The following is a 24173-nucleotide window of genomic DNA, read 5'->3' as shown; positions in this document are numbered from 1 at the left end:
CCAGTGTTAGGACAGGCTGGGGAGACCCCCAGTGTTAGGACAGGCTGGGGAGACCCCCAGTGTTAGGAAGATGAAGAAATATGGAGAAAGGTGGAGGGGGGGAAGGAATTAAGGATAAGAGCATTGTGGGAGATGTTAAGAAGAGGAGGGGGAGAAGAGGTCAAGGATGAAGAGGAAGAGAGAATATGACAGAGGAAGAGGAGCATTGAGAGGTGGACAATGAGTAGAAGGAAAAATATACAGAACAGAGAAACACAAATGATGTGGTCAAGGAGAGAGTAGAGAGGAGCGAGAAGGACAGAGGAAGAGGAGAGAATGTCTGTTTCCAGGCTTACCTTGAGGTCCCTGTGTATGAGGTGTGTTACACTGATGTGTGTGTGTCTCTTCTCCTTACCTTGAGGTCCCTGTGTATGAGGTGTGTTACACTGATGTGTGTGTGTCTCTTCTCCTTACCTTGAGGTCCCTGTGTATGAGGTGTGTTACACTGATGTGTGTGTGTCTCTTCTCCTTACCTTGAGGTCCCTGTGTATGAGGTGTGTTACACTGATGTGTGTGTGTGTGTGTGTGTGTGTGTGTGTGTGTGTGTGTGTGTGTGTGTGTGTGTGTGTCTTCTCCTTACCTTCAGGTCCCTGTGTATGAGGTGTGTGTGTGTGTGTGTGTGTGTGTGTGTGTCTTCTCCTTACCTTCAGGTCCCTGTGTATGAGGTGTGTGTGTGTGTGTGTGTGTGTGTGAGAGTGTGTGTCTTCTCCTTACCTTCAGGTCCCTGTGTATGAGGTGTGTGTGTGTGTGTGTGTGTGTGAGAGAGTGTGTGTCTTCTCCTTACCTTCAGGTCCCTGTGTATGAGGTGTGTGTGTGTGTGTGTGTGTGTGAGAGAGTGTGTGTCTTCTCCTTACCTTCAGGTCCCTGTGTATGACAGGGGTCCTACACTGATGCAGCCTGGCCACGGCCTCACAGGTATCAGTGAAGATGGTCAACACCTCCGGCTCCGTAAACCCAATATGGAGACGCTGATTCATCTGCTTCACTACCTGACCAGCTAGGAGGGGGAGAAGAGACAGGAGAAGGGAGGAGAAAGGGGGGTGAAGGAGAGGGGGATGAATGAGGTAGTGGGTGAGAGAGAGAAGGAGAAAGAGAATGTTTAAAGTTACAATCCAGGGTCAATAAGAAAAAAAGAAAATCACAGGTCTGTTTGTTGAACTCTGAAGTATATTTGTCCCATATCTGTATGTTCAATAAATAAAAAATGACATTACCGGACCGAACAATTGTATTAAAATGGAAGAGGGGGGGACCCAAAACACCTACCTTTACAGTACTCCATGATGATAAGGACCTCCCAGACACTGTCCCCTACTGAGTTGATGGTAGAGTCCAGGTAGTTCACTATGTTCTTATGACCTGACAGCTCTTTCTGCAGAGAAGAAGGACATTCTAAGAGATCGATACAGTGCATTCGGAAAGTATTCAGACCCCTTTGACTTAATCCACATTTTTGTTACATTCCAGCCTTATTCTAAAACTTGATTAAATTGTTTTTTGTTCCCTCAATCTACTGTAGATGGAGGACATTGGGCATTCCTCTCCCAGTGTGTCACGTCCTGTCCCAGTGTGTCACGTCCTGTCCCAGTGTGTCACGTCCTGTCCCAGTGTGTCACGTCCTGTCCCAGTGTGTCACAGCCACCTCACATCTACAATACAGCCACGTCACAGTTACAGCCACGTCACAGTTACAGCCACGTCACAGTTACAGCCACGTCACAGTTACGTCACAGTTACAGCCACGTCACATCTACGGTACAGCGACGTCACAGTTACGTCACAGTTACAGCCACGTCACATCTACGGTACAGCCACGTCACATCTACGTTACAGCCACGTCACATCTACGTTACAGCCACGTCACATCTACGTTACAGCCACGTCACATCTACGTTACAGCCACGTCACATCTACGTTACAGCCACGTCACATCTACAGCCACGTCACAGTTACAGCCACGTTACAGCCACGTCACAGTTACAGCCACGTCACAGTTACAGCCACGTCACATCTACGGTACAGCCACGTCACATCTACGGTACAGCCACGTCACATCTACGGTACAGCCACGTCACATCTACGGTACAGCCACGTCACATCTACGGTACAGCCACGTCACATCTACGGTACAGCCACGTCACAGTTACAGCCACGTCACATCTACGGTACAGCCACGTCACAGTTACAGCCACATCACAGTTACAGCCACGTCACAGTTACAGCCACGTCACAGTTACAGCCACGTCACTGTTACAGCCACGTCACTGTTACAGCCACGTCACAGTTACAGCCACGTCACAGTTACAGCCACGTCACAGTTACAGCCACGTTACAGCCACGTCACAGTTACAGCCACGTTACAGCCACGTCACAGTTACAGCCACGTCACAGTTACAGCCACGTCACAGTTACAGCCACGTCACAGTTACAGCCACATCTACGGTACAGCCACGTCACATCTACGGTACAGCCACGTCACAGTTACAGCCACGTCACAGTTACAGCCACGTCACAGTTACAGCCACGTCACAGCCACGTCACATCTACGGTACAGCCACGTCACAGTTACAGCCACGTCACATCTACGGTACAGCCACGTCACAGTTACAGCCACATCTACGGTACAGCCACGTCACAGTTACAGCCACGTCACAGTTACAGCCACGTCACATCTACGGTACAGCCACGTCACAGTTACAGCCACGTCACAGTTACAGCCACGTCACAGTTACAGCCACGTCACAGTTACAGCCACGTCACAGTTACAGCCACGTCACAGTTACAGCCACGTCACAGTTACAGCCACGTCACAGTTACAGCCACGTTACAGCCACGTCACAGTTACAGCCACGTTACAGCCACGTCACAGTTACAGCCACGTCACAGTTACAGCCACGTCACAGTTACAGCCACGTCACAGTTACAGCCACGTCACAGTTACAGCCACATCTACGGTACAGCCACGTCACATCTACGGTACAGCCACGTCACAGTTACAGCCACGTCACAGTTACAGCCACGTCACAGTTACAGCCACGTCACAGCCACGTCACATCTACGGTACAGCCACGTCACAGTTACAGCCACATCTCTACAGCCACGTCACAGTTACAGCCACGTCACAGTTACAGCCACGTCACATCTACGGTACAGCCACGTCACAGTTACAGCCACATCTACGGTACAGCCACGTCACAGTTACAGCCACGTCACAGTTACAGCCACGTCACAGTTACAGCCACGTCACAGTTACAGCCACGTCACAGTTACAGCCACGTCACAGTTACAGCCACGTCACAGTTACAGCCACGTCACAGTCAAGAAGTCATAACGCCAGGGTTCCAGAAGGTCACACGGTGTGTGTGTGTGTGTGTGTGTGTGTGTGTGTGTGTGTGGTGTGTGCGCGTATCTGTACAGTTCATTCTATAAAGTATTCAGACTCCTTGACTTTTTCCACATTTTGTTACGTTACAGCCTTATTCTAAAAATAGAAAATAAAATGGATTAAATTAATTGTTTTCCTCGATCTTCACATACTACCCCAAAATGACAAAGACATTTTTTTTTATGTTTTGCACATTTTCTAAAAATAAAACAGAAATACCTTATTTACATAAGTATTCAAACCCTTTGCAATGAGACTTGAAATTGAGCTCAGGTGCATCCTGTTTCCATTGATCATCTTTGAGATGTTTCTACAACTTGGAGTCCACCTGCGGTAAATTCAATTGATTGGACATGATTTGGAAAGGCACATACCTGTCTATATAAGGTCCCACAGTGGACAGTGCATGTCAGAGCAAAAACCAAATCATGAGGTCGAAGGAATTGTCCGTAGAGCTCCGAGACAGGATTGTGTCGAGGCACAGATCTGCGGAAGGGTACCAAAACATTTCTGCAGCATTGAAGGTCCCCAAGAACACAGTGGCCTCCATCATTGGAAGAAGTTTGGAACCACCAAGACTCTTCCTAGAGCCGGCCGCCCGGCCAAACTGAGCAGTCAGAGAAGGGCCTTGGTCAGGGAGGTGACCAAGAACCAGACGATCACTGACAGAGCTCCAGAGTTCCTCTGGAGAACCTTCAAGAAGGACAACCATCTCTGCAGCACTCCACGAAATCAGGCCTTTATGGTAGAGTGGCCAGACGGAAGCCACTCAGTAAAAGGCACATGACAGCCCGCTTGGAGTTTTCCAAAAGGCACCTAAAAGGACTCTGACCGTGAGAAACAAGATTCTCTGGTCTGATGAAACCAAGACAGAACTCCTTGGCCTGAATGCAAAGTGTCACATCAGGAGGATGTGCTGTGATTGCAACATCATGCCTTGGGGTTGCTTTTCAGCGGCAGGGACTGGGAGACTAGTCAGGATCGAGGGAAAGATGAACAGAGCAAAGTACAGAGAGATCCTTGATGAAAACCTGCTTCAGAGCACTCAGGACATCAGACTGGGGTGCAGATTCACCAAAGACCAAAAGCACACAGCCAAGACAATGCAGGAGTGGCTTCGGGACAAGTCTCTGAATGTCCTTGAGTGGCCCAGCCAGACTCCGGACTTGAACCCGATCGAACATCTCTGGAGAGACCTGAAAATAGCTGTGCAGCGATGCTCCCCATCTAACCTGACAGAGCTTGAGAGGATCAGCAGAGAAGAATGGGAGAAACTCCCCAAATACAGGAGTGCCAAGCTTGTAGCGTCATACCCAAGAAGACCCGAGGCTGTAATCGCTGCCAAAAGAGCATCACCAAAGTACTGAGTAAAGGGTCTGAATACTTATATAATTCAGCCAACATTTCTAAAAACCTGTTTACACCTTCTCATTACAGGTTGATTGCTGAGAATTATTATTATTTTTTAATCTATTTTAGAGTAAGGCTGTAACCTAACAAAATGTGGAAAACTTGGAATACTTTCCGAAGAGAAATCATTTTTTTTTGGTCACATACACATGGTTAGCACATGGTTAGCATTGAAGAGATTTCACCCCATGCTTCCCGAAGCACCTCCCACAAGTTGGATTGGCTTGATGGGCACTTCCTACGTACCATACGGTCAAGATGCTCCCACAACAGCTCAATAGGGTTGAGAACCTGAGACTATAAATGGAGTGGCCAGCACAGACAAAATACCAGCTGACTGCTTCTTCCCTAAATAGTTCTTGCATAGTTTGGAGCTGTGCTTTTGGGTTATTGTCCAGTTGTAGGAGGAATTGGCTCCAATTAAGCGCCGTCCACAGGGTATGGCATGGCGTTGAAGAAGGAAGGCTATCACTCCATTTTGCAAGATCCCTTTTACGCTGTACAAATCTCCCACTTTACCACCACCAAAGCACCCCCAGACCATCACATTGCCTCCACCATGCTTGACAGACGGCGCCAAGCACTCCTCCAGCATCTTTTCTTCATCTCACAAATGTTCTTCTTTGTGATCCGATCACCTCAAACTTAGATTAGTCTGTCCATAACACTTTTTTTCCAATCTTCCTCTGTCCAGTGTCTGTGTTCTTTTGCCCATCTTAATCTTTTATTTTTATTGGCCAGTCTGAGATATGGCTTTTCCTTTGCAACTCTGCCTAGAAAGCCAGTATCCCGGAGTCGCCTCTTCACTGTTGACGTTGAGATGAAGCTGCCAGTTGAGGACTTGAGGCATCTGTTTCTCAAACTAGACACTAATGTACTTGTCCTCTTGCTCAGTTGTGCACCGGGGCCTCCCACTCTTTCTATTCTGGTTAGAGCCAGTTTGCTCTGTTCTGTGAAGGGAGTAGTTCACAGCGTTACATGAGATCTTATGTTTCTTAACAGCCTTCATTTCCCAGAACAAGAATAGAATGACAAGTTTCAGAAGAAAGGTCTTTGTTTATGGACATTTTGAGCCTGTAATCGAACCCACAAATGCTGATGCTCCAGATACTCAACTAGTCTAAAGGCCAGTTTTATTGCTTCTTTAAAATCAGGACAACAGTTTTCAGCTGTGCTAACATAATTGCAAAAGGGTTTTCTAATGATCAATTAGCCTTTTAAAATTAGCATCTTGGATTAGCTAACATAACGTGCCATTGGAACACAGGAGTAATGGTTGCTGATAAAGGGCCTCTTTACAGCTATGTAGATTTTCCATTAAAAAAAAAATCTGCTGTTTCCAGCTACAACAGTGATTTACAACATTAACAATGTCTAAACTGTATTTCTGATCAATTTAAATGTTATTTTAAAATATTTTTCTTTCAAAAACAAGGACATTTCTAAGTGACCCCAAACTTTTGAATGGTAGTGTACATGTTACTCACGGTTTAAGTCAGCACACCCCACAGAAAAAAACTAGCTGTTGAGTTACAAACAAACTCAAAGTAAAAAAACGACATGTTCATCTACTCTCTTAGAGTTAATTCAGTTCATATAACGAGTAGATTTTCTGGATGGCGTAAAACATTAGACAAATTCAAGCTAGGGCTGTCACAATTACTGTATTACCAACGGTTACGGATGAAAACCATCATTAAAATAAAATGTCATAACCGTTTTTTTTTTTTATTATAAAATTGTGGAACGAACAGCTGACGGCATTCATGCGATTGAGTCCCTTTCCGCGCTAACAGGCTAACAGGCTTAACGTGATGAAACGTTGTTGCGTCCCTTTCTGCGCTAACAGCCTTAACGTGATGAAACGTTGTTGAGTCCCTTTCTGCGCTAACAGCCTTAACGTGATGAAACGTTGTTGAGTCCCTTTCTGCGCTAACAGGCTAACAGGCTAACAGCCTTAACGTGATGAAACGTTGTTGAGTACCTTTCTGCGCTAACAGGCTAACAGGCTAACAGGCTAACAGCCTAACAGCCTAACAGCCTAACAGCCTAACAGCCTAACAGCCTAACAGCCTTAACGTGATGAAACGTTGTTGAGTACCTTTCTGCGCTAACAGCCTTAACGTGATGAAACGTTGTTGAGTACCTTTCTGCGCTAACAGGCTAACAGGCTAACAGCCTAACAGCCTAACAGCCTTAACGTGATGAAACGTTGTTGAGTACCTTTCCGCGCTAACAGCCTTAACGTGATGAAACGTTGTAGAGTACCTTTCTGCGCTAACAGCCTTAACGTGATGAAACGTTGTTGAGTCCCTTTCTGCGCTAACAGGCTAACAGGCTAACAGCCTTAACGTGATGAAACGTTGTTGAGTCCCTTTCTGCGCTAACAGCCTTAACGTGATGAAACGTTGTTGAGTCCCTTTCTGCGCTAACAGGCTAACAGCCTTAACGTGATGAAACGTTGTTGAGTACCTTTCTGCGCTAACAGGCTAACAGCCTAACAGCCTTAACGTGATGAAACGTTGTTGAGTCCCTTTCCGCGCTAACAGCCTTAACGTGATGAAACGTTGTTGAGTCCCTTTCTGCGCTAACAGCCTTAACGTGATGAAACGTTGTTGCTCCTTCGCTGAAACAAGCGAGGTTCCACGCTAATGTAGAATGTTCATTCAAATGTTGTTGTTTTTTTTAAAGGTAGACTCAGCTAAATGACGTTGCCACGAGCAGAAACGCAGATATTGAGATGAGCGAGATGCAAGACTTCGCTCTCACACAGTATCTGCACGGGAGGTACAGGGACCAAAACAGAGGAGAAATCAAGCCTCGCATTTCAACGCTCGTTAGTTGTAGCGGAAATCGATTCCACTATGCTCTTTATTTTGTGCCGTCATTTCTCTGAGTCTACCTCTAACTGGGCTCCCGAGATGGCGCAGGGGTCTAAGGCACTGCATCACAGTGCGTCACTACAGTCCCTGGTTCGAATCCAGGATGAATCACATCCGGCCGTGATTGGGAGTCCCATAGGGTGGAGCACAATTGGCCCTACGTCGTCTGGGTTTGGCCGTCATTGTAAATAAGAATTAGTTCTTAACTGACTTGCCTAGTTAAATAAAAGTTAAAAACATATATTTTTTAAACTGATGTGTCCCTGTAATGTCCGTTGCCTTGAATAAAAAGAAAATGTAGTAACTAAAATCACAGCACATACTGATGGGTACACTTCTGGCTTTTGCTTCCTGCTTTGCTCCCATTGGTACACTCACGATGTCCGGCCGGTCCGACACATTATGCCATCACTGACTGGAATGGGGACGCCTGTTGTATTCATCATAGTTTTATGGCAGCACATGCAGTCAGGAGCGGAGAAAATGTGGGTTGAACAGCTTTACGGTGACCACGATCATTTGTGGGTTTTAGTCTGGGTTTCTGTATAAACACTTTGTGACATCTGCTGATGTAAAAATAGGACTTTATAAATAAAACATTTGATTTGGCTGGCCAATCACAGTCATCCAAAATGCAATGACCGTCACAGACCTAAAATCAAGCAATCTTGTTAAGGTGCAAAAAACACACACACACCCAGTCTCTCACTCACCATAATAGTGATTTCTCTCTTGTAGATGTTGAGGTCAGGCACGTTGTTGACGTACATCCTCTTGAGAGCGCAGCGCATGCCACTCTGTGTCCGGGCCAGGAACACCACGGAGAAACCGCCTGGAGAGAGGAGCCAGGAGGAGAACAGTTAGCATCATACACATGTTGAGTACACACACACACACACACACACAGTCCACGTGCTCCTGGGTGTGTCTCTCTCTCTCTCTCTCTCTCTCATTAGTGGACCGAACAGGAGGCTTCAAAGACCTGTTGACGGGCCAGGAGAAAGAAGTATCCTACTATGGCATCCTTGTTGCATAACAAACTCTGCTCCCTGAAGTGGTCTGACGGGAACAAGGAGCCTGAACACACACACAGACTCAGCAGGCGAGGGGACCCCAGTCAGGGTCAGGAGGAGAGAGAGGGCCCCAGTCAGGGTCAGGAGGAGAGAGAGGGCCCCAGTCAGGGTCAGGAGGAGAGAGAGGGCCCCAGTCAGGGTCAGGAGGAGAGAGAGGGCCCCAGTCAGGGTCAGGAGGAGAGAGAGGGCCCCAGTCAGGGTCAGGAGGAGAGAGAGGGCCCCAGTCAGGGTCAGGAGGAGAGAGAGGGCCCCAGTCAGGGTCAGGAGGAGAGAGAGGGCCCCAGTCAGGGTCAGGAGGAGAGAGAGGGCCCCAGTCAGGGTCAGGAGGAGAGAGAGGGCCCCAGTCAGGGTCAGGAGGAGAGAGAGGGCCCCAGTCAGGGTCAGGAGGAGAGAGAGGGCCCCAGTCAGGGTCAGGAGGAGAGAGAGGGCCCCAGTCAGGGTCAGGAGGAGAGAGAGGGCCCCAGTCAGGGTCAGGAGGAGAGAGAGGGCCCCAGTCAGGGTCAGGAGGAGAGAGAGGGCCCCAGTCAGGGTCAGGAGGAGAGAGAGGGCCCCAGTCAGGGTCAGGAGGAGAGAGAGGGCCCCAGTCAGGGTCAGGAGGAGAGAGAGGGCCCCAGTCAGGGTCAGGAGGAGAGAGAGGGCCCCAGTCAGGGTCAGGAGGAGAGAGAGGGCCCCAGTCAGGGTCAGGAGGAGAGAGAGGGCCCCAGTCAGGGTCAGGAGGAGAGAGAGGGCCCCAGTCAGGGTCAGGAGGAGAGAGAGAGGGCCCCAGTCAGGGTCAGGAGGAGAGAGGGCCCCAGTCAGGGTCAGGAGGAGAGAGGGCCCCAGTCAGGGTCCGTGTTCACAAAGCAGTGTCAGTGTAGGACTGGTGCACAATGTTATTCATAGAGGAGACGGACTGACCACAGTAGGAGGCAAGTACACGTGTGAACACTGATAGTACTATTCTAGATCGGATGGGATTTTGTCATTCCTGTGACAGCGCAGTAGGGCATCATTACAGTCTGCTCAGGGAGAATCACCACTGACTCATTACAGTCTGCTCAGGGAGAATCACCACTGACTCGTTACAGTCTGCTCAGGGAGAATCACCACTGACTCGTTACAGTCTGCTCCGGGGGAATCACCACTGACTCATTACAGTCTGCTCCGGGGGAATCACCACTGACTCATTACAGTCTGCTCAGGGGGAATCACCACTGACTCATTACAGTCTGCTCAGGGAGAATCACCACTGACTCATTACAGTCTGCTCAGGGAGAATCACCACTGACTCATTACAGTCTGCTCAGGGAGAATCACCACTGACTCATTACAGTCTGCTCAGGGAGAATCACCACTGACTCATTACAGTCTGCTCAGGGAGAATCACCACTGACTCATTACAGTCTGCTCAGGGAGAATCACCACTGACTCGTTACAGTCTGCTCAGGGGGAATCACCACTGACTCATTACAGTCTGCTCAGGGAGAATCACCACTGACTCATTACAGTCTGCTCAGGGAGAATCACCACTGACTCATTACAGTCTGCTCAGGGAGAATCACCACTGACTCGTTACAGTCTGCTCAGGGAGAATCACCACTGACTCGTTACAGTCTGCTCAGGGAGAATCACCACTGACTCGTTACAGTCTGCTCAGGGAGAATCACCACTGACTCGTTACAGTCTGCTCAGGGAGAATCACCACTGACTCGTTACAGTCTGCTCAGGGGGAATCACCACTGACTCGTTACAGTCTGCTCAGGGAGAATCACCACTGACTCATTACAGTCTGCTCAGGGAGAATCACCACTGACTCATTACAGTCTGCTCAGGGAGAATCACCACTGACTCATTACAGTCTGCTCAGGGAGAATCACCACTGACTCATTACAGTCTGCTCAGGGAGAATCACCACTGACTCATTACAGTCTGCTCAGGGAGAATCACCACTGACTCGTTACAGTCTGCTCAGGGAGAATCACCACTGACTCGTTACAGTCTGCTCAGGGAGAATCACCACTGACTCGTTACAGTCTGCTCAGGGAGAATCACCACTGACTCGTTACAGTCTGCTCAGGGAGAATCACCACTGACTCGTTACAGTCTGCTCAGGGAGAATCACCACTGACTCGTTACAGTCTGCTCAGGGAGAATCACCACTGACTCGTTACAGTCTGCTCAGGGAGAATCACCACTGACTCGTTACAGTCTGCTCAGGGAGAATCACCACTGACTCGTTACAGTCTGCTCAGGGAGAATCACCACTGACTCGTTACAGTCTGCTCAGGGAGAATCACCACTGACTCGTTACAGTCTGCTCAGGGAGAATCACCACTGACTCGTTACAGTCTGCTCAGGGAGAATCACCACTGACTCGTTACAGTCTGCTCAGGGAGAATCACCACTGACTCGTTACAGTCTGCTCAGGGAGAATCACCACTGACTCGTTACAGTCTGCTCAGGGAGAATCACCACTGACTCGTTACAGTCTGCTCAGGGAGAATCACCACTGACTCGTTACAGTCTGCTCAGGGAGAATCACCACTGACTCATTACAGTCTGCTCAGGGAGAATCACCACTGACTCATTACAGTCTGCTCAGGGAGAATCACCACTGACTCATTACAGTCTGCTCAGGGAGAATCACCACTGACTCATTACAGTCTGCTCAGGGAGAATCACCACTGACTCGTTACAGTCTGCTCAGGGAGAATCACCACTGACTCGTTACAGTCTGCTCAGGGAGAATCACCACTGACTCGTTACAGTCTGCTCAGGGAGAATCACCACTGACTCGTTACAGTCTGCTCAGGGAGAATCACCACTGACTCGTTACAGTCTGCTCAGGGAGAATCACCACTGACTCGTTACAGTCTGCTCAGGGAGAATCACCACTGACTCGTTACAGTCTGCTCAGGGAGAATCACCACTGACTCGTTACAGTCTGCTCAGGGAGAATCACCACTGACTCGTTACAGTCTGCTCAGGGAGAATCACCACTGACTCATTACAGTCTGCTCAGGGAGAATCACCACTGACTCATTACAGTCTGCTCAGGGAGAATCACCACTGACTCGTTACAGTCTGCTCAGGGAGAATCACCACTGACTCATTACAGTCTGCTCAGGGGGAATCACCACTGCTTCTCATCTGTACATGATAAAGCAGTGATAAGCTAATAAGATAATGAAGGCCTGTTCTGATTTAATGAGGGGATGAGCCACCCCCCCCCCCCCACCGTGTTATCAGGTACCCAGAGCCACACCCCCCCACCGTGTTATTAGGTACCCAGAGCCACACCCCCCCACCGTGTTATTAGGTACCCAGAGCCACACAGAACAGCGGTTAATACATTAGAGAAGCCAGACACCCTCTGGATATACGCTAATCACCATGACAACAGAGCAGGTTAACGTGATCACCACAACAACAGAGCAGGTTAACCTCATCATCATGACAACAAAGTATGTCAGGGTTAAATGCAGGGAGGAAGGTGCAACCTTTAATTAAAGTGAATTGAGTTAGCCTAAGTGAAATTAAAATTGACTTAACGTTAAACACAGCCTGCTAGAGACTTATCGCCATCATTATCCGTGTTGGGAAACTGTTCTTATTTTCTGACTATAGATGGGTTGCAGTCCAATAGAAAGTGCATTCTGGGAATCTGATCATCAAAACGTTAACCCAGTCCTCTTCAACTCAAGCTGTGCCGAGTGGGAACTCAACAAAACGCCGCAGTCGAAACCCGAGAGCGACACTAATCAAATCTTGACTGAACTCTTGACAGTACGTACGCTATCTCGTGGTCACTTCCTGTTCTGAATATGAACAGAAAGGATGTATTGGGGTAAATATAACTAGTGTTTTTTTTTATGAGCAGCTTCATTGTTCTTCCCTGTATGACATGATTATTTGGATAATGGTGTTTGTTCCAGAAAAGCCTGGGTGACGTTCTTCAGTTACAGTACTTAGGCCTAGTTTCACATGCAGTAACGAAACACTAAATAGTTGTTACAGGAAAGGCACCTTTACAGGAAAGGCACCTTTACAGGAAAGGCACCTTTACAGGAAAGGCACCTTTACAGGAAAGGCACCTTTACAGGAAAGACACTTTAAAAGGAAAGGCACCTTTACAGGAAAGACACTTTAAAAGGAAAGGCACCTTTACAGGAAAGGCACCTAACAGGAAAGGCACCTAACAGGAAAGACACCTTACAGGAAAGACACCTTACAGGAAAGGCACCTTACAGGAAAGGCACCTTAAAAATGGAAATAATCTGTACTTTACTACCAACAACAGTTAGTCAGCAGAAACCAAACCGGTTTGTTGGCATAGGGTTTTTTTTTGTTCATTTTTGACTGCTTTGCTCTGCTGATGCAGCCTGTTATAACCAACTGGGCCCAAGGGTTTCTCATAACAACCTGTAGCGTCTGAAATGGCCTCCTATTCCCCATGAGGCCTCCTATTCCCCATGAGGCCTCCTATTCCCCATGAGGCCTCCTATTCCCCATGAGGCCTCCTATTCCCCATGAGGCCTCCTATTCCCCATGAGGCCTCCTATTCCCCATGAGGCCTCCTATTCCCCATGAGGCATCCTATTCCCTATGAGGTATCCTATTCCCTATGAGGTATCCTATTCCCTATGAGGCATCCTATTCCCTATGAGGCATCCTATTCCCTATGAGGCATCCTATTCCCTATGAGGCATCCTATTCCCTATGAGGCATCCTATTCCCTATGAGGTATCCTATTCCCTATGAGGCATCCTATTCCCTATGAGGTATCCTATTCCCTATGAGGCATCCTATTCCCTATGAGGCATCCTATTTCCTATGAGGCATCCTATTCCCTATGAGGTATCCTATTCCCTATGAAGACCCATAAGGCTCTGGTCCAAAGTAGTGCACTACACAGTGTCTTCAGAAAGTGTTCACACTCCTTCACTTACACATCTTGTTGTGTTACAGACTGAATTTAAAAAAAACTGATTTAATTGAGATGTGTCACTGGCCTACACACACATTACCCCCATAATGTTAGAGTGGAATTATGTTTTTACAAATTAATTTTAAAAATGAAAAGCTGAAATGTTTTGAGTCAATAAGTATTCAACCCCTTTGTCATGGCAAAACTAAATAAGTTCAGGAGTAAAAATGTGCTTAACAAGTTACATAATAAGTTGCATGGACTCACTCTGGGTGCAATAAGTGTTTAAAAAATGTTTTAATGACTACCTCATCCATGCATCCCCCACACATACAGATAATTGTAAGGTCCATCAGTCGAGTAGTGAATACAGATTCAACCACAATGACCAGGGAGGTTTTCCAATGCCTCGCAAAGAAGGGAACCCATTAGTAGATGTGTAAAAAAATATATATTAAAAAGCAGATATTGAATATCCCCTTGAGCATGCTGAAGTTATTAATTACACCACCCAGTCAAGAAGGAAGTCAGTACAGAATACAAAATATTCAAAAACATACATCCTGTTTGTAATAAGACTAAGTAAAACTGCAAATAAATGTGGCAAAGAAATTAACTTTCTGTCCTGAATACAACGAGTTATAGAGTGAGAGAGAGCAAGACATATATGGTAAACACTGTATATAATATGGTGACCGACCACCTTGTTTTCGGTCTTATGAAGCAAATTTTGATATTTTTTACATTTTTTTTTTTTACATTGGATAGAAGCAGAGACACAGAGCTAGAAAATGGTATATCATACACTGTATTTGAGGAACAAATGGGAAAGAAATGCTGCTTTGAAAGTTGATAAACTTGTAACCTCACTTTTGAGAAAATGTCCTTGGAATGTTTTGGTACCTACTGGAGAGCTCTTCTTTGTCTACACCCATTCAGCGTTATTCACACCCTCTTAAGCTTTAGCCCCCACCCAAACTCTGACCATTTTACTCACCCTAGCAGAGCTGGTTCGGCTGTTTCATGTTATCTAGAGTGTTGGTGACTAACTGTGCTGCTGGCAACAATTTAAATTACACTTTTTTTGCGTTTACTGACACCGGCCATATTCAACAGGTGTTGAGCGTTTGTAAATTCATCAGTTATTCTTCGCTCCGTCACACTCAGACGAGAGTGCTCTGAAATCGGAGCAGAGACTGAATTTATGAATGTACCCGAAATAGTTACTTGCATAGTGGAGTCTTTTGTTAAGACATGTAGCTAGCTAGCTAAACAATGAACCATTATCCCAACTCATGACGTTACTACCCTGCATGAATCTGCAGGTAGGTAAACAATATCTGAAAATGTAGCTAGCTAGACTATCATTCATTGACGGGCGCGTCTCCTGTCGGATGCCATGGTTGCCCTTAGGTTTGAAGATGTAATCCGGTGACAGGTGTTTTCTCCATCTCCTTAGCTATCATACTCTAATTCCACTGATTTCAAAACTCGGTCCTCCAGAAAGTGGAGAGCAACACTTATGCACTTTTACTATGCAACTGCATTTATTTATTTTTTAATCTACATTAGACAGGATTACCTAGACATACTGACCTGCTCAAACTCATCTCTCGGCACGTCCAGCCCAGTCATTATCATCTCAGCCAATCAGCTAGCAGGAATGTTGCTAACTTTTTCTGTGGCTAAACCAAGTAGGCTAGTAATTTAACAATTGTATTAGTATTTACAGATGACATACAAGTCTGTTATTAAGGCACATGAAAGTTCACGTTTGAGAATGCATTTTGATTTTTAAAAATTGTTAACGTTCAAAACGTCTCTCCTGTGAAGTAGTGACCTGCGACATAGGCCTAGTTTCCTGTAACGGGTCACATATTTTTTGTGTTTAGGGGTGGGGGGGGGGGACATACGGACAAACTCAACATACTTTAAAATGACTCAAACCAAATTAAAACTGTAGAATGATAACGGACCTACATTCACACAGTTTATTGACCGTGTCCAGCTCGCTAATAATCACTGAAAGGAAAGCTAGTCAATCAGGGAGTATTGAAAATGAAAGAAAAAAGGACAGAGGACTATTATTTGCAAATTCTGACAGCGAGAAAATAACCAATTAACTAAATAACCAAACGCTCGCTCTCTACCGAGCCTGCCGGTCTCTCCCTCTCTGACGGGAGCCATATGGATCAGGATCAGGTTCTCACTAAAATCAAAGCTCTGTTGCTTTAGTTCACACACTCTGCCATGCCAACCACGGAAGTGCAGCGGCTATAGAGTCCATTATTCTCCCAGAGTGCCTCAGGACGGATGATTTCTTAGGGGGCTTTGTACCCTGCGTACCAATTTGCTGGAGAGATGTGTGTGAGTGTGAGTGTGAGTGTGTGTGTGTGTGTGTGTGTCTGGACAAAAGGAAGCCTCTGTACAGGAGATTGGTCCCGGCAACTAGGCTTGGGCGGTATACCGTATTACAGGGGTATTTGGAAATAGCCACGAGATGTTTTTTTTTTTAATACCGTTGAATAACGTTCTTTTAAGTTTTTGTAGCTACTTTTTAAGTAACCTGCATTCAAATTGTGCAATACATCAGGAGCTAAAGCAGATCACGTTCTCCAGAACAGCTGAGCCAGTCACATTATGAAGCTTCCCGTAGTTCCCCAGAACAGCTGAGCCAGTCACATTATGAAGCTTCCCATAGTTCCCCAGAACAGTTGAGCCAGTCACATTATGAAGCTTCCCGTAGTTCCCCAGAACAGTTGAGCCAGTCACATTATGAAGCTTCCCATAGTTCCCCAGAACAGTTGAGCCAGTCACATTATGAAGCTTCCCATAGTTCCCCAGAACAGTTGAGCCAGTCACATTATGAAGCTTCCCATAGTTCCCCAGAACAGTTGAGCCAGTCACATTATGAAGCTTCCCGTAGTTCCCCAGAACAGCTGAGCCAGTCACATTATGAAGCTTCCCGTAGTTCCCCAGAACAGTTGAGCCAGTCACATTATGAAGCTTCCCATAGTTCCCCAGAACAGTTGAGCCAGTCACATTATGAAGCTTCCCATAGTTCCCCAGAACAGTTGAGCCAGTCACGTTTGTTTGTAAATAGCACAACGGGAGAGGCTGTATACAGGCATTGTATAATAATAATGAAGACATCAAAACAACACATATGGAATTATGTAGTAAGCAAAAAAAATAGATTTTAGATTCTTCAAATCAGCCACCCTTTGCCTTGATGACAGCTTTGCAAAGGGCACCTATTTGTAGATTTTTTTTTATTTTTTAAAGCAGATATCGAATATCCCTTTGAAATGGTTAAGTTATTAATTACACTTTGGATGGTGACATCCAGTCACTACAAAGATAAAGGAGTCCTTCCTAGCTTAGTTGCCAGAGAGGAAGGAAACTGTTCAGGAATTCCAACCTGAGGCCAGTGGTGACTTTAAAATACAGAGTTTAATGGCTGTGATAGGAGAAAACTGAGGATGGATCAACAACATTCTAGATACTCCACAATACTAACCTAAATTACAGTGAAAAGGAAGCCTGTACAGAATAAAAATATACCAAAACATGAATCCTGTTAACAATAAGGCACTAAAGTAAAATTACTGCATGTGGTGGCTGCATCATGTTATGGATATGCTTGTCATAGGCAAGGACTAGGGAGTTTTTTAGGATAAAAATAAGCTGAATAGAACTAAGCACAGGCAAAATCCTAGAGGAAAGCCAGGTTCAGTCTGCTTTTCAACAGACACTGGGAGACTAATCCACCTTTCAGCAGGACAATAACTTAAAACACAAGGCCAAAAAATATACACTGGAGTTGCTTACCAAGACAACATTGAATATTCACGAGTAGATACAGTTTGACTTAAATTGGCTTGAAAATCTATTGTAATACTTGCAAATGGCTGTCTAGCAATGATAAACAATCAACTAATGTGTATAATCCAGGTGTGCAAAGACAACACAGCTGTACTCACTGCCAACGGTGATTCTAACATGTATTGACTCAGGGGTGTGAATAGTTATGTAATTGAGATATTTCTGCATTTCATTTTCAATACATTTAACATTTCAACAAAAATCTCACTGTGGTTATGGGGTATTGTGTGTAGATGGGTGAGAATTGTTATTTAATCCATTTTGAATTCAGGCTGTAAGAACAAAAAGTGGAATAAATCAAGGGGTATGATAACTCTCTGAAGGCACAGTATAATCTTACCCAGATTAACAATGTAATCGTGTTCAAGGCAAAGTGCCCTCTAAAATAATCAGCAGCAGAGTGAAGGTAGAGGAGAGTCATTTTATTCTTTCATGCATTTTTAAGTAAAAAGTCCTTTTAACAAGGCACCAGACGTCGAACAACTGAGAAGGTCACAAAACCAAATCTCTGCTACCTTGGCCAGCGCTGATGAAAAAAAATCTCAGGGGAAGTGTGTGTGTGTGTGTGTGTGTCAAGCCCAGAGGAAAGAAAAGGAGGGGAGCTGACGTTGCAGCCTGGGCTTTAGTGGAGGCCGGGCGAGGTCATGGCTCAGCCTGGGCTTTAGTAGCGGGCCGGGTGAGGTCATGGCTCAGCCTGGGCTTTAGTAGCGGGCCGGGTGAGGTCATGGCTCAGCCTGGGCTTTAGTAGCGGGCCGGGCGAGGTCATGGCTCAGCCTGGGCTTTAGTAGCGGGCCGGGTGAGGTCATGGCTCAGCCTGGGCTTTAGTAGCGGGCCGGGTGAGGTCATGGCTCAGCCTGGGCTTTAGTGGAGGCCGGGCGAGGTCATGGCTCAGCCTGGGCTTTAGTGGAGGCCGGGTGAGGTCATGGTGCAGCCTGGGCTTTAGTAGCGGGCCGGGCGAGGTCATGGCTCAGCCTGGGCTTTAGTAGCGGGCCGGGCGAGGTCATGGCTCAGCCTGGGCTTTAGTAACGGGCCGGGTGAGGTCATGGTGCAGCCTGGGCTTTAGTGTAGGCCGGGCGAGGTCATGGCTCAGCCTGGGCTTTAGTAGCGGGCCGGGTGAGGTCATGGCTCAGCCTGGGCTTTAGTGGTGGCCGGGCGAGGTCATGGCTCAGCCTGGGCTTTAGTGGAGGCCGGGTGAGGTCATGGTGCAGCCTGGGCTTTAGTAGCGGGCCGGGCGAGGTCATGGCTCAGCCTGGGCTTTAGTAGCGGGCCGGGCGAGGTCATGGCTCAGCCTGGGCTTTAGTAACGGGCCGGGTGAGGTCATGGCTGCAGCTTGGGCTTTAGTAGTAGGCCGGGCGAGGTCATGGCTCAGCCTGGGCTTTAGTAGCGGGCCGGGTGAGGTCATGGCTCAGCCTGGGCTTTAGTGGTGGCCGGGTAAGGTCATGGCTCAGCCTGGGCTTTAGTAGCGGGCCGGGTGAGGTCATGGCTCAGCCTGGGCTTTAGTAGCGGGCCGGGTGAGGTCATGGTGCAGCCTGGGCTTTAGTGGTGGCCGGGTGAGGTCATGGCTCAGCCTGGGCTTTAGTAGCGGGCCGGGTGAGGTCATGGTGCAGCCTGGGCTTTAGTGGTGGCCGGGTGAGGTCATGGCTCAGCCTGGGCTTTAGTGGTGGCCGGGTAAGGTCATGGCTCAGCCTGGGCTTTAGTAGCGGGCCGGGTGAGGTCATGGTGCAGCCTGGGCTTTAGTGGTGGCCGGGTGAGGTCATGGCTCAGCCTGGGCTTTAGTGGAGGCCGGGCGAGGTCATGGCTCAGCCTGGGCTTTAGTAGCGGGCCGGGCGAGGTCATGGCTCAGCCTGGGCTTTAGTAGCGGGCCGGGTGAGGTCATGGCTCAGCCTGGGCTTTAGTGGAGGCCGGGCGAGGTCATGGTGCAGCCTGGGCTTTAGTAGCGGGCCGGGCGAGGTCATGGCTCAGCCTGGGCTTTAGTAGCGGGCCGGGCGAGGTCATGGCTCAGCCTGGGCTTTAGTAGCGGGCCGGGCGAGGTCATGGCTCAGCCTGGGCTTTAGTAGCGGGCCGGGCGAGGTCATGGCTCAGCCTGGGCTTTAGTAGCGGGCCGGGCGAGGTCATGGCTCAGCCTGGGCTTTAGTAGGGGGCCGGGCAAGGTCATGGCTCAGCCTGGGCTTTAGTAGCGGGCCGGGCGAGGTCATGGCTCAGCCTGGGCTTTAGTAGCGGGCCGGGCGAGGTCATGGCTCAGCCTGGGCTTTAGTGGCGGGCCGGGTGAGGTCATGGCTCAGCCTGGGCTTTAGTGGAGGCCGGGTAAGGTCATGGTCCCTGAATCTAGAGCACAGATGGGAAAATTCCCCACTAATGACAGGCCTGCTTCACAACACCCACACAGTAGGCGTAACGGAATACAACCAACGGGATTACGATTCCAACGGACTGTCAGGGCTGCCAAAGCAAGAGGAGGAGTAGAAAAGAGAAACCCAATAAGGAAATGGGGGGGAACAGGAAGATTGTAAAAGGCTTTAGTAGCTTCATAAAGAGACAAACACAGATGGTGTGTGTTCTGTTCAGGCATGAAGCAGATAGTTTCATCCATCTGATGCATGATGTCATTGATGATGACATGGTGTTTTCTGTTATGGAATTCTCCCTCTCTCAGGGTTCAGAGAACAGACGCCCCCCCTCCCTCTCTCAGGGTTCATCGGAGAACAGACGCCCCCCCTCCCTCTCTCAGGGTTCATCGGAGAACAGACGCCCCCCCCTCCCTCTCAGGGTTCATCGGAGAACAGACGCCCCCCTCCCTCTCTCAGGGTTCATCAGAGAACAGACGCCCCCCTCCCTCTCTCAGGGTTCATCAGAGAACAGACGCCCCCCTCCCTCTCTCAGGGTTCATCAGAGAACAGACGCCCCCCTCCCTCTCTCAGGGTTCATCAGAGAACAGACGCCCCCCTCCCTCTCTCAGGGTTCATCGGAGAAATGACGCCCCCACATGTGAAACTTTAATCCCACCCATTCATCACTCCCCCACCATCACTCCCCCACCCTCCCCCATTCATCACTCCCCCACCCTCCCCCATTCATCACTCCCCCAGTACTTCCCATTCATCACTCCCCCACCCATCACTCCCCCATTCATCACTCCCCCCCCCCTCATCACTCCCCCAGTACTTCCCATTCATCACTCCCCCACCATCACTCCCCCATTCATCACTCCCCCATTCATCACTCCCCCATTCATCACTCCCCCATTCATCACTCCCCCATTCATCACTCCCCCACCCTCCCCCATTCATCACTCCCCCACCCTCCCCCATTCAAGACTCCCCCACCATCACTCCCCACCCTCCCCCTTCATCACTCCCCACCCTCATCACTCCCCCACCATCACTCCCCCACCCTCCCCCATTCATCACTTCCCCACCCTCCCCCACTCATCACTCCCCCAGTACTCCCACCCCCCCTGCACGTGATCTAAATGTTTGCCAGCTCTATCTTATAACTATTGAGGAGTTAACTGTCTCAAATGTGATAAATGCTCTGTATTTGGTTTGCTAATTTAGTAGCTAGTTATCTAGCTAAGAGGTTAGCTTCTTGCAAAATCAAGCTTCTCTTGGTAGAGAACAGAGAATGCCCTTCTGGATCAAGAGCCTTGCTGTCTAATATTTGTTTTGGGCGTACCGCAAACTGTGAGTAGCATTTTTTTTGTTACTTGTATAACTGAGCTAAAATGTCTGTCCTGCAGACATTGTGTGTCTGAGACTGTATAAAATGTTGCGCTCATTAGCATTTAGCTAGCATTTTCGATGGGATTTTACATGTACTTGTTAGCATTGCTAACCTTCAGATAACAGAGGCTCAGTGGAGTTTGAAAATAGCTCCCCTTGTGTTCAGTGCCAGTATTAATTAAATATCCCAGGACAGCACAAGGTCGGTATGACAATCTGGATACTGCCCGAGCCTACTCAGTACAGTGTTTACTGTGTATTACTAAGCTTTCACTTTGTAATGGATTGTATTCACCTCTGTCACACACACACAGGTCTAGGATCTACACCACACACCCTGTGGTCTCCTTCATGTGCGGATATGGATATTTATTTCCCACTCACTAACATCAAGGCTCTCCTCTGTAGCCCACTTCACTTCAGGCTAGTAAGTATATGTTAAGAACACAGCTTAAAAATCACTCCCCCCCCCCCCGAGTCTACCAAAGTTACACCACATAATGATGTTCACAAAATATATCTGCGTTCTAGGTTGTCGGTCTAAAAATAGAGCGCAGCTTGCTTTTGGTGTGCAGTTGAGAGATTCTGCACCAGGAGCGTATACATCTCCCCCAACAGAACATGGCGCTGACTTGTCATTCTCTCTGGAACTTTCCAGGCGTTCTGGAATCAACAGAAGCCCTTTGATGAGGAGAAACATTCTTTCAGTTATTTTTTTTTTGTCAGGTTTGACGAACCAGGCTAGGTAATTCTGTCTTCTGTTTAAAAAAAATAAAAACACCTGTTCATTAAACTATTCAGATGTGTTCTGTATAAAAGCTTGTTTATCCAACATTTAATTGGTCTAGCTTGCTAATTTGTTAAAAAGAATGTCATACATTATGTAATAAGAGAAGAACGCATTGTGGCCTCGTGGTTTGTGGGTTTTGAAAAGACACTGGCTCTCGTGTTTTAAAAAGAGCCTCCTGTTATTCCGACCCTGCTCTATAAACTTCCACGAGTAGACTGCCTCAAAACAAGCAACCATGCTTTTACAAGGAAATTATATTTGCCATAGGACCACTGGCATGCAATAATGAGCTCTAGACCAATGTCACAAGACCCAAAGTGTGGGGTGGGACCTTATGACATCACTTATGACAGACCTATGACTGATTGTTTACGACACTTGACTATATATTTATTAATTCCATTGTTTCCAAACCTTTCCTCAGATAACCCCAACCAGCCAGTTCCACTTACTTGAAGTATTCCAATACAAGGTGACTTGATATCATTTTTTGGGGGGGGGGGGGGACTAATCATCAAGCCTTTCGGTAGTTGAATCAGGTGTGCTAGTTCTGAATAGATCAAACATGTAGAACTAGATAGCTGAGGGTACTCGGGGATAGGTTGGAGAAACATGGAAACTATGAGCACTTAAATAAAAAAAAAACAGGGCTCACCATCCCTTTGATCCTTAAATTAGCCAAAACAAGTCAGGAGTACTACCACTGTGTAGCTTAGCCCTACTCTTCCCATCTTTCCCTCCAAGTCGGTAGTGACCATGACTAGAAGATAAAGGGAGGTGGTTGGTTTTAGGTCAGATATTTATGAACCTAGAGAGAGAGGATGACACTGTCTACGGCTCTGGGATGGCACTAGCATCTAGCCTGAGATTCTTGCTAGGTTCAGAGAGAGTTCGAGGCAATCAGCTAACTAACTAATCATTCAATCCCCAGGAAGTGTTTAAAAAAAAAAAAAAATGAAATAAAATGTTTCAAATTCAAGTGGGCCAGAGTCGTCAGCACCTGGCTGTTGGCAACTTGGCATCAATGAGATATTAAACAGATGTGCAGTAGTGAGAGCTTGATATTTAGTTTGAGAAGGCCATGTAAAAAAAAAAAAAACATAATCCGGCCATATACTAAATCAGACCGACAGGGTAGTGGTGAGGCATTGGAGCCCAGAGATAAAATAGTCCCGTAGCATATTTTTTTTTTTTTAAACAGGTTAGTCTGACTGACTTAAGAGTATTCATTCCTTGTTTTTATTTTTCGATTTATTCCTCGTTAATATATTAAATAAATACATCCGATAAAAAATCTCTGCATTATTGGGAAGGGCCCGTAAGTAAGAATTTGACTGTTAGTCTACACCTGTAGTTTACGAAGCATTTCACTGTTAGTCTACACCTGTTGTTTACGAAGCATTTCACTGTTAGTCTACACCTGTTGTTTACGAAGCATTTCACTGTTAGTCTACACCTGTTGTTTACAAAGCATTTCACTGTTAGTCTACACCTGTTGTTTACCAAGCATTTCACTGTTAGTCTACACCTGTTGTTTACGAAGCATTTCACTGTTAGTCTACACCTGTTGTTTACGAAGCATGTGACAAATAACATTAGATATGATTTTAGACAACTTCATGGCATCACATGGGAGGAGAATACAAATCACATTTACAATTTACCGTGAAAATGCTTACTTACACACGTTTAAAACAACTGTGTTCAGGTCTACCCGGGGACAGTCTAATAGAGCAGTACTGTTTCTCAAAACCTCTACTCCAGTACACACGTTTAAAACTGTGTTCAGGTCTACCCGGGGACAGTCTAATAGAGCAGTACTGTTTCTCAAAACCTCTACTCCAGTACACACGTTTAAAACTGTGTTCAGGTCTACCCGGGGACAGTCTAATAGAGCAGTACTGTTTCTCAAAACCTCTACTCCAGTACACTAGCACAGCTGATTTAGTCACCTGATCATCACAATCATTTAGCTGTGTGTTAGTTCTGGAGTACATCAAGGAACATTGGACTGGCTAGGGTGAGGGGGGGGGGTGAGGGGGGTACTCCGGAAAGAGGTTTGTGAAACACTTCTGTAGCACACA

At 47.1% G+C, this 24173-nt stretch overlaps 1 protein-coding gene across 3 annotated transcripts in view; it reads right to left on the bottom strand.

Annotated features, from left to right (window-relative positions):
- Nucleotides 1–24173, bottom strand: part of LOC139544921 (BMP-2-inducible protein kinase-like) — a 96396-nt gene that overhangs the window by 49382 nt on the left and 22841 nt on the right. For all 3 annotated transcript variants that reach the window (XM_071352122.1, XM_071352123.1, XM_071352124.1), the window contains exons 2-4: nucleotides 8430–8548; nucleotides 1306–1411; nucleotides 894–1036 (exon numbers count right to left, since the gene is read on the bottom strand). In XM_071352122.1, coding sequence (XP_071208223.1) covers nucleotides 894–1036; nucleotides 1306–1411; nucleotides 8430–8548 — 368 coding nt within the window. The remainder of the gene's footprint in view (nucleotides 1–893; nucleotides 1037–1305; nucleotides 1412–8429; nucleotides 8549–24173) is intronic.

This window comes from Salvelinus alpinus, chromosome 19 (assembly GCF_045679555.1).
Source record: "Salvelinus alpinus chromosome 19, SLU_Salpinus.1, whole genome shotgun sequence".
NCBI classification, from domain to species: domain Eukaryota; kingdom Metazoa; phylum Chordata; class Actinopteri; order Salmoniformes; family Salmonidae; genus Salvelinus; species Salvelinus alpinus.
The sequence above is the reverse complement of the archived record's forward strand: the minus strand, read 5'-3'. Positions and strand labels throughout refer to the sequence as shown.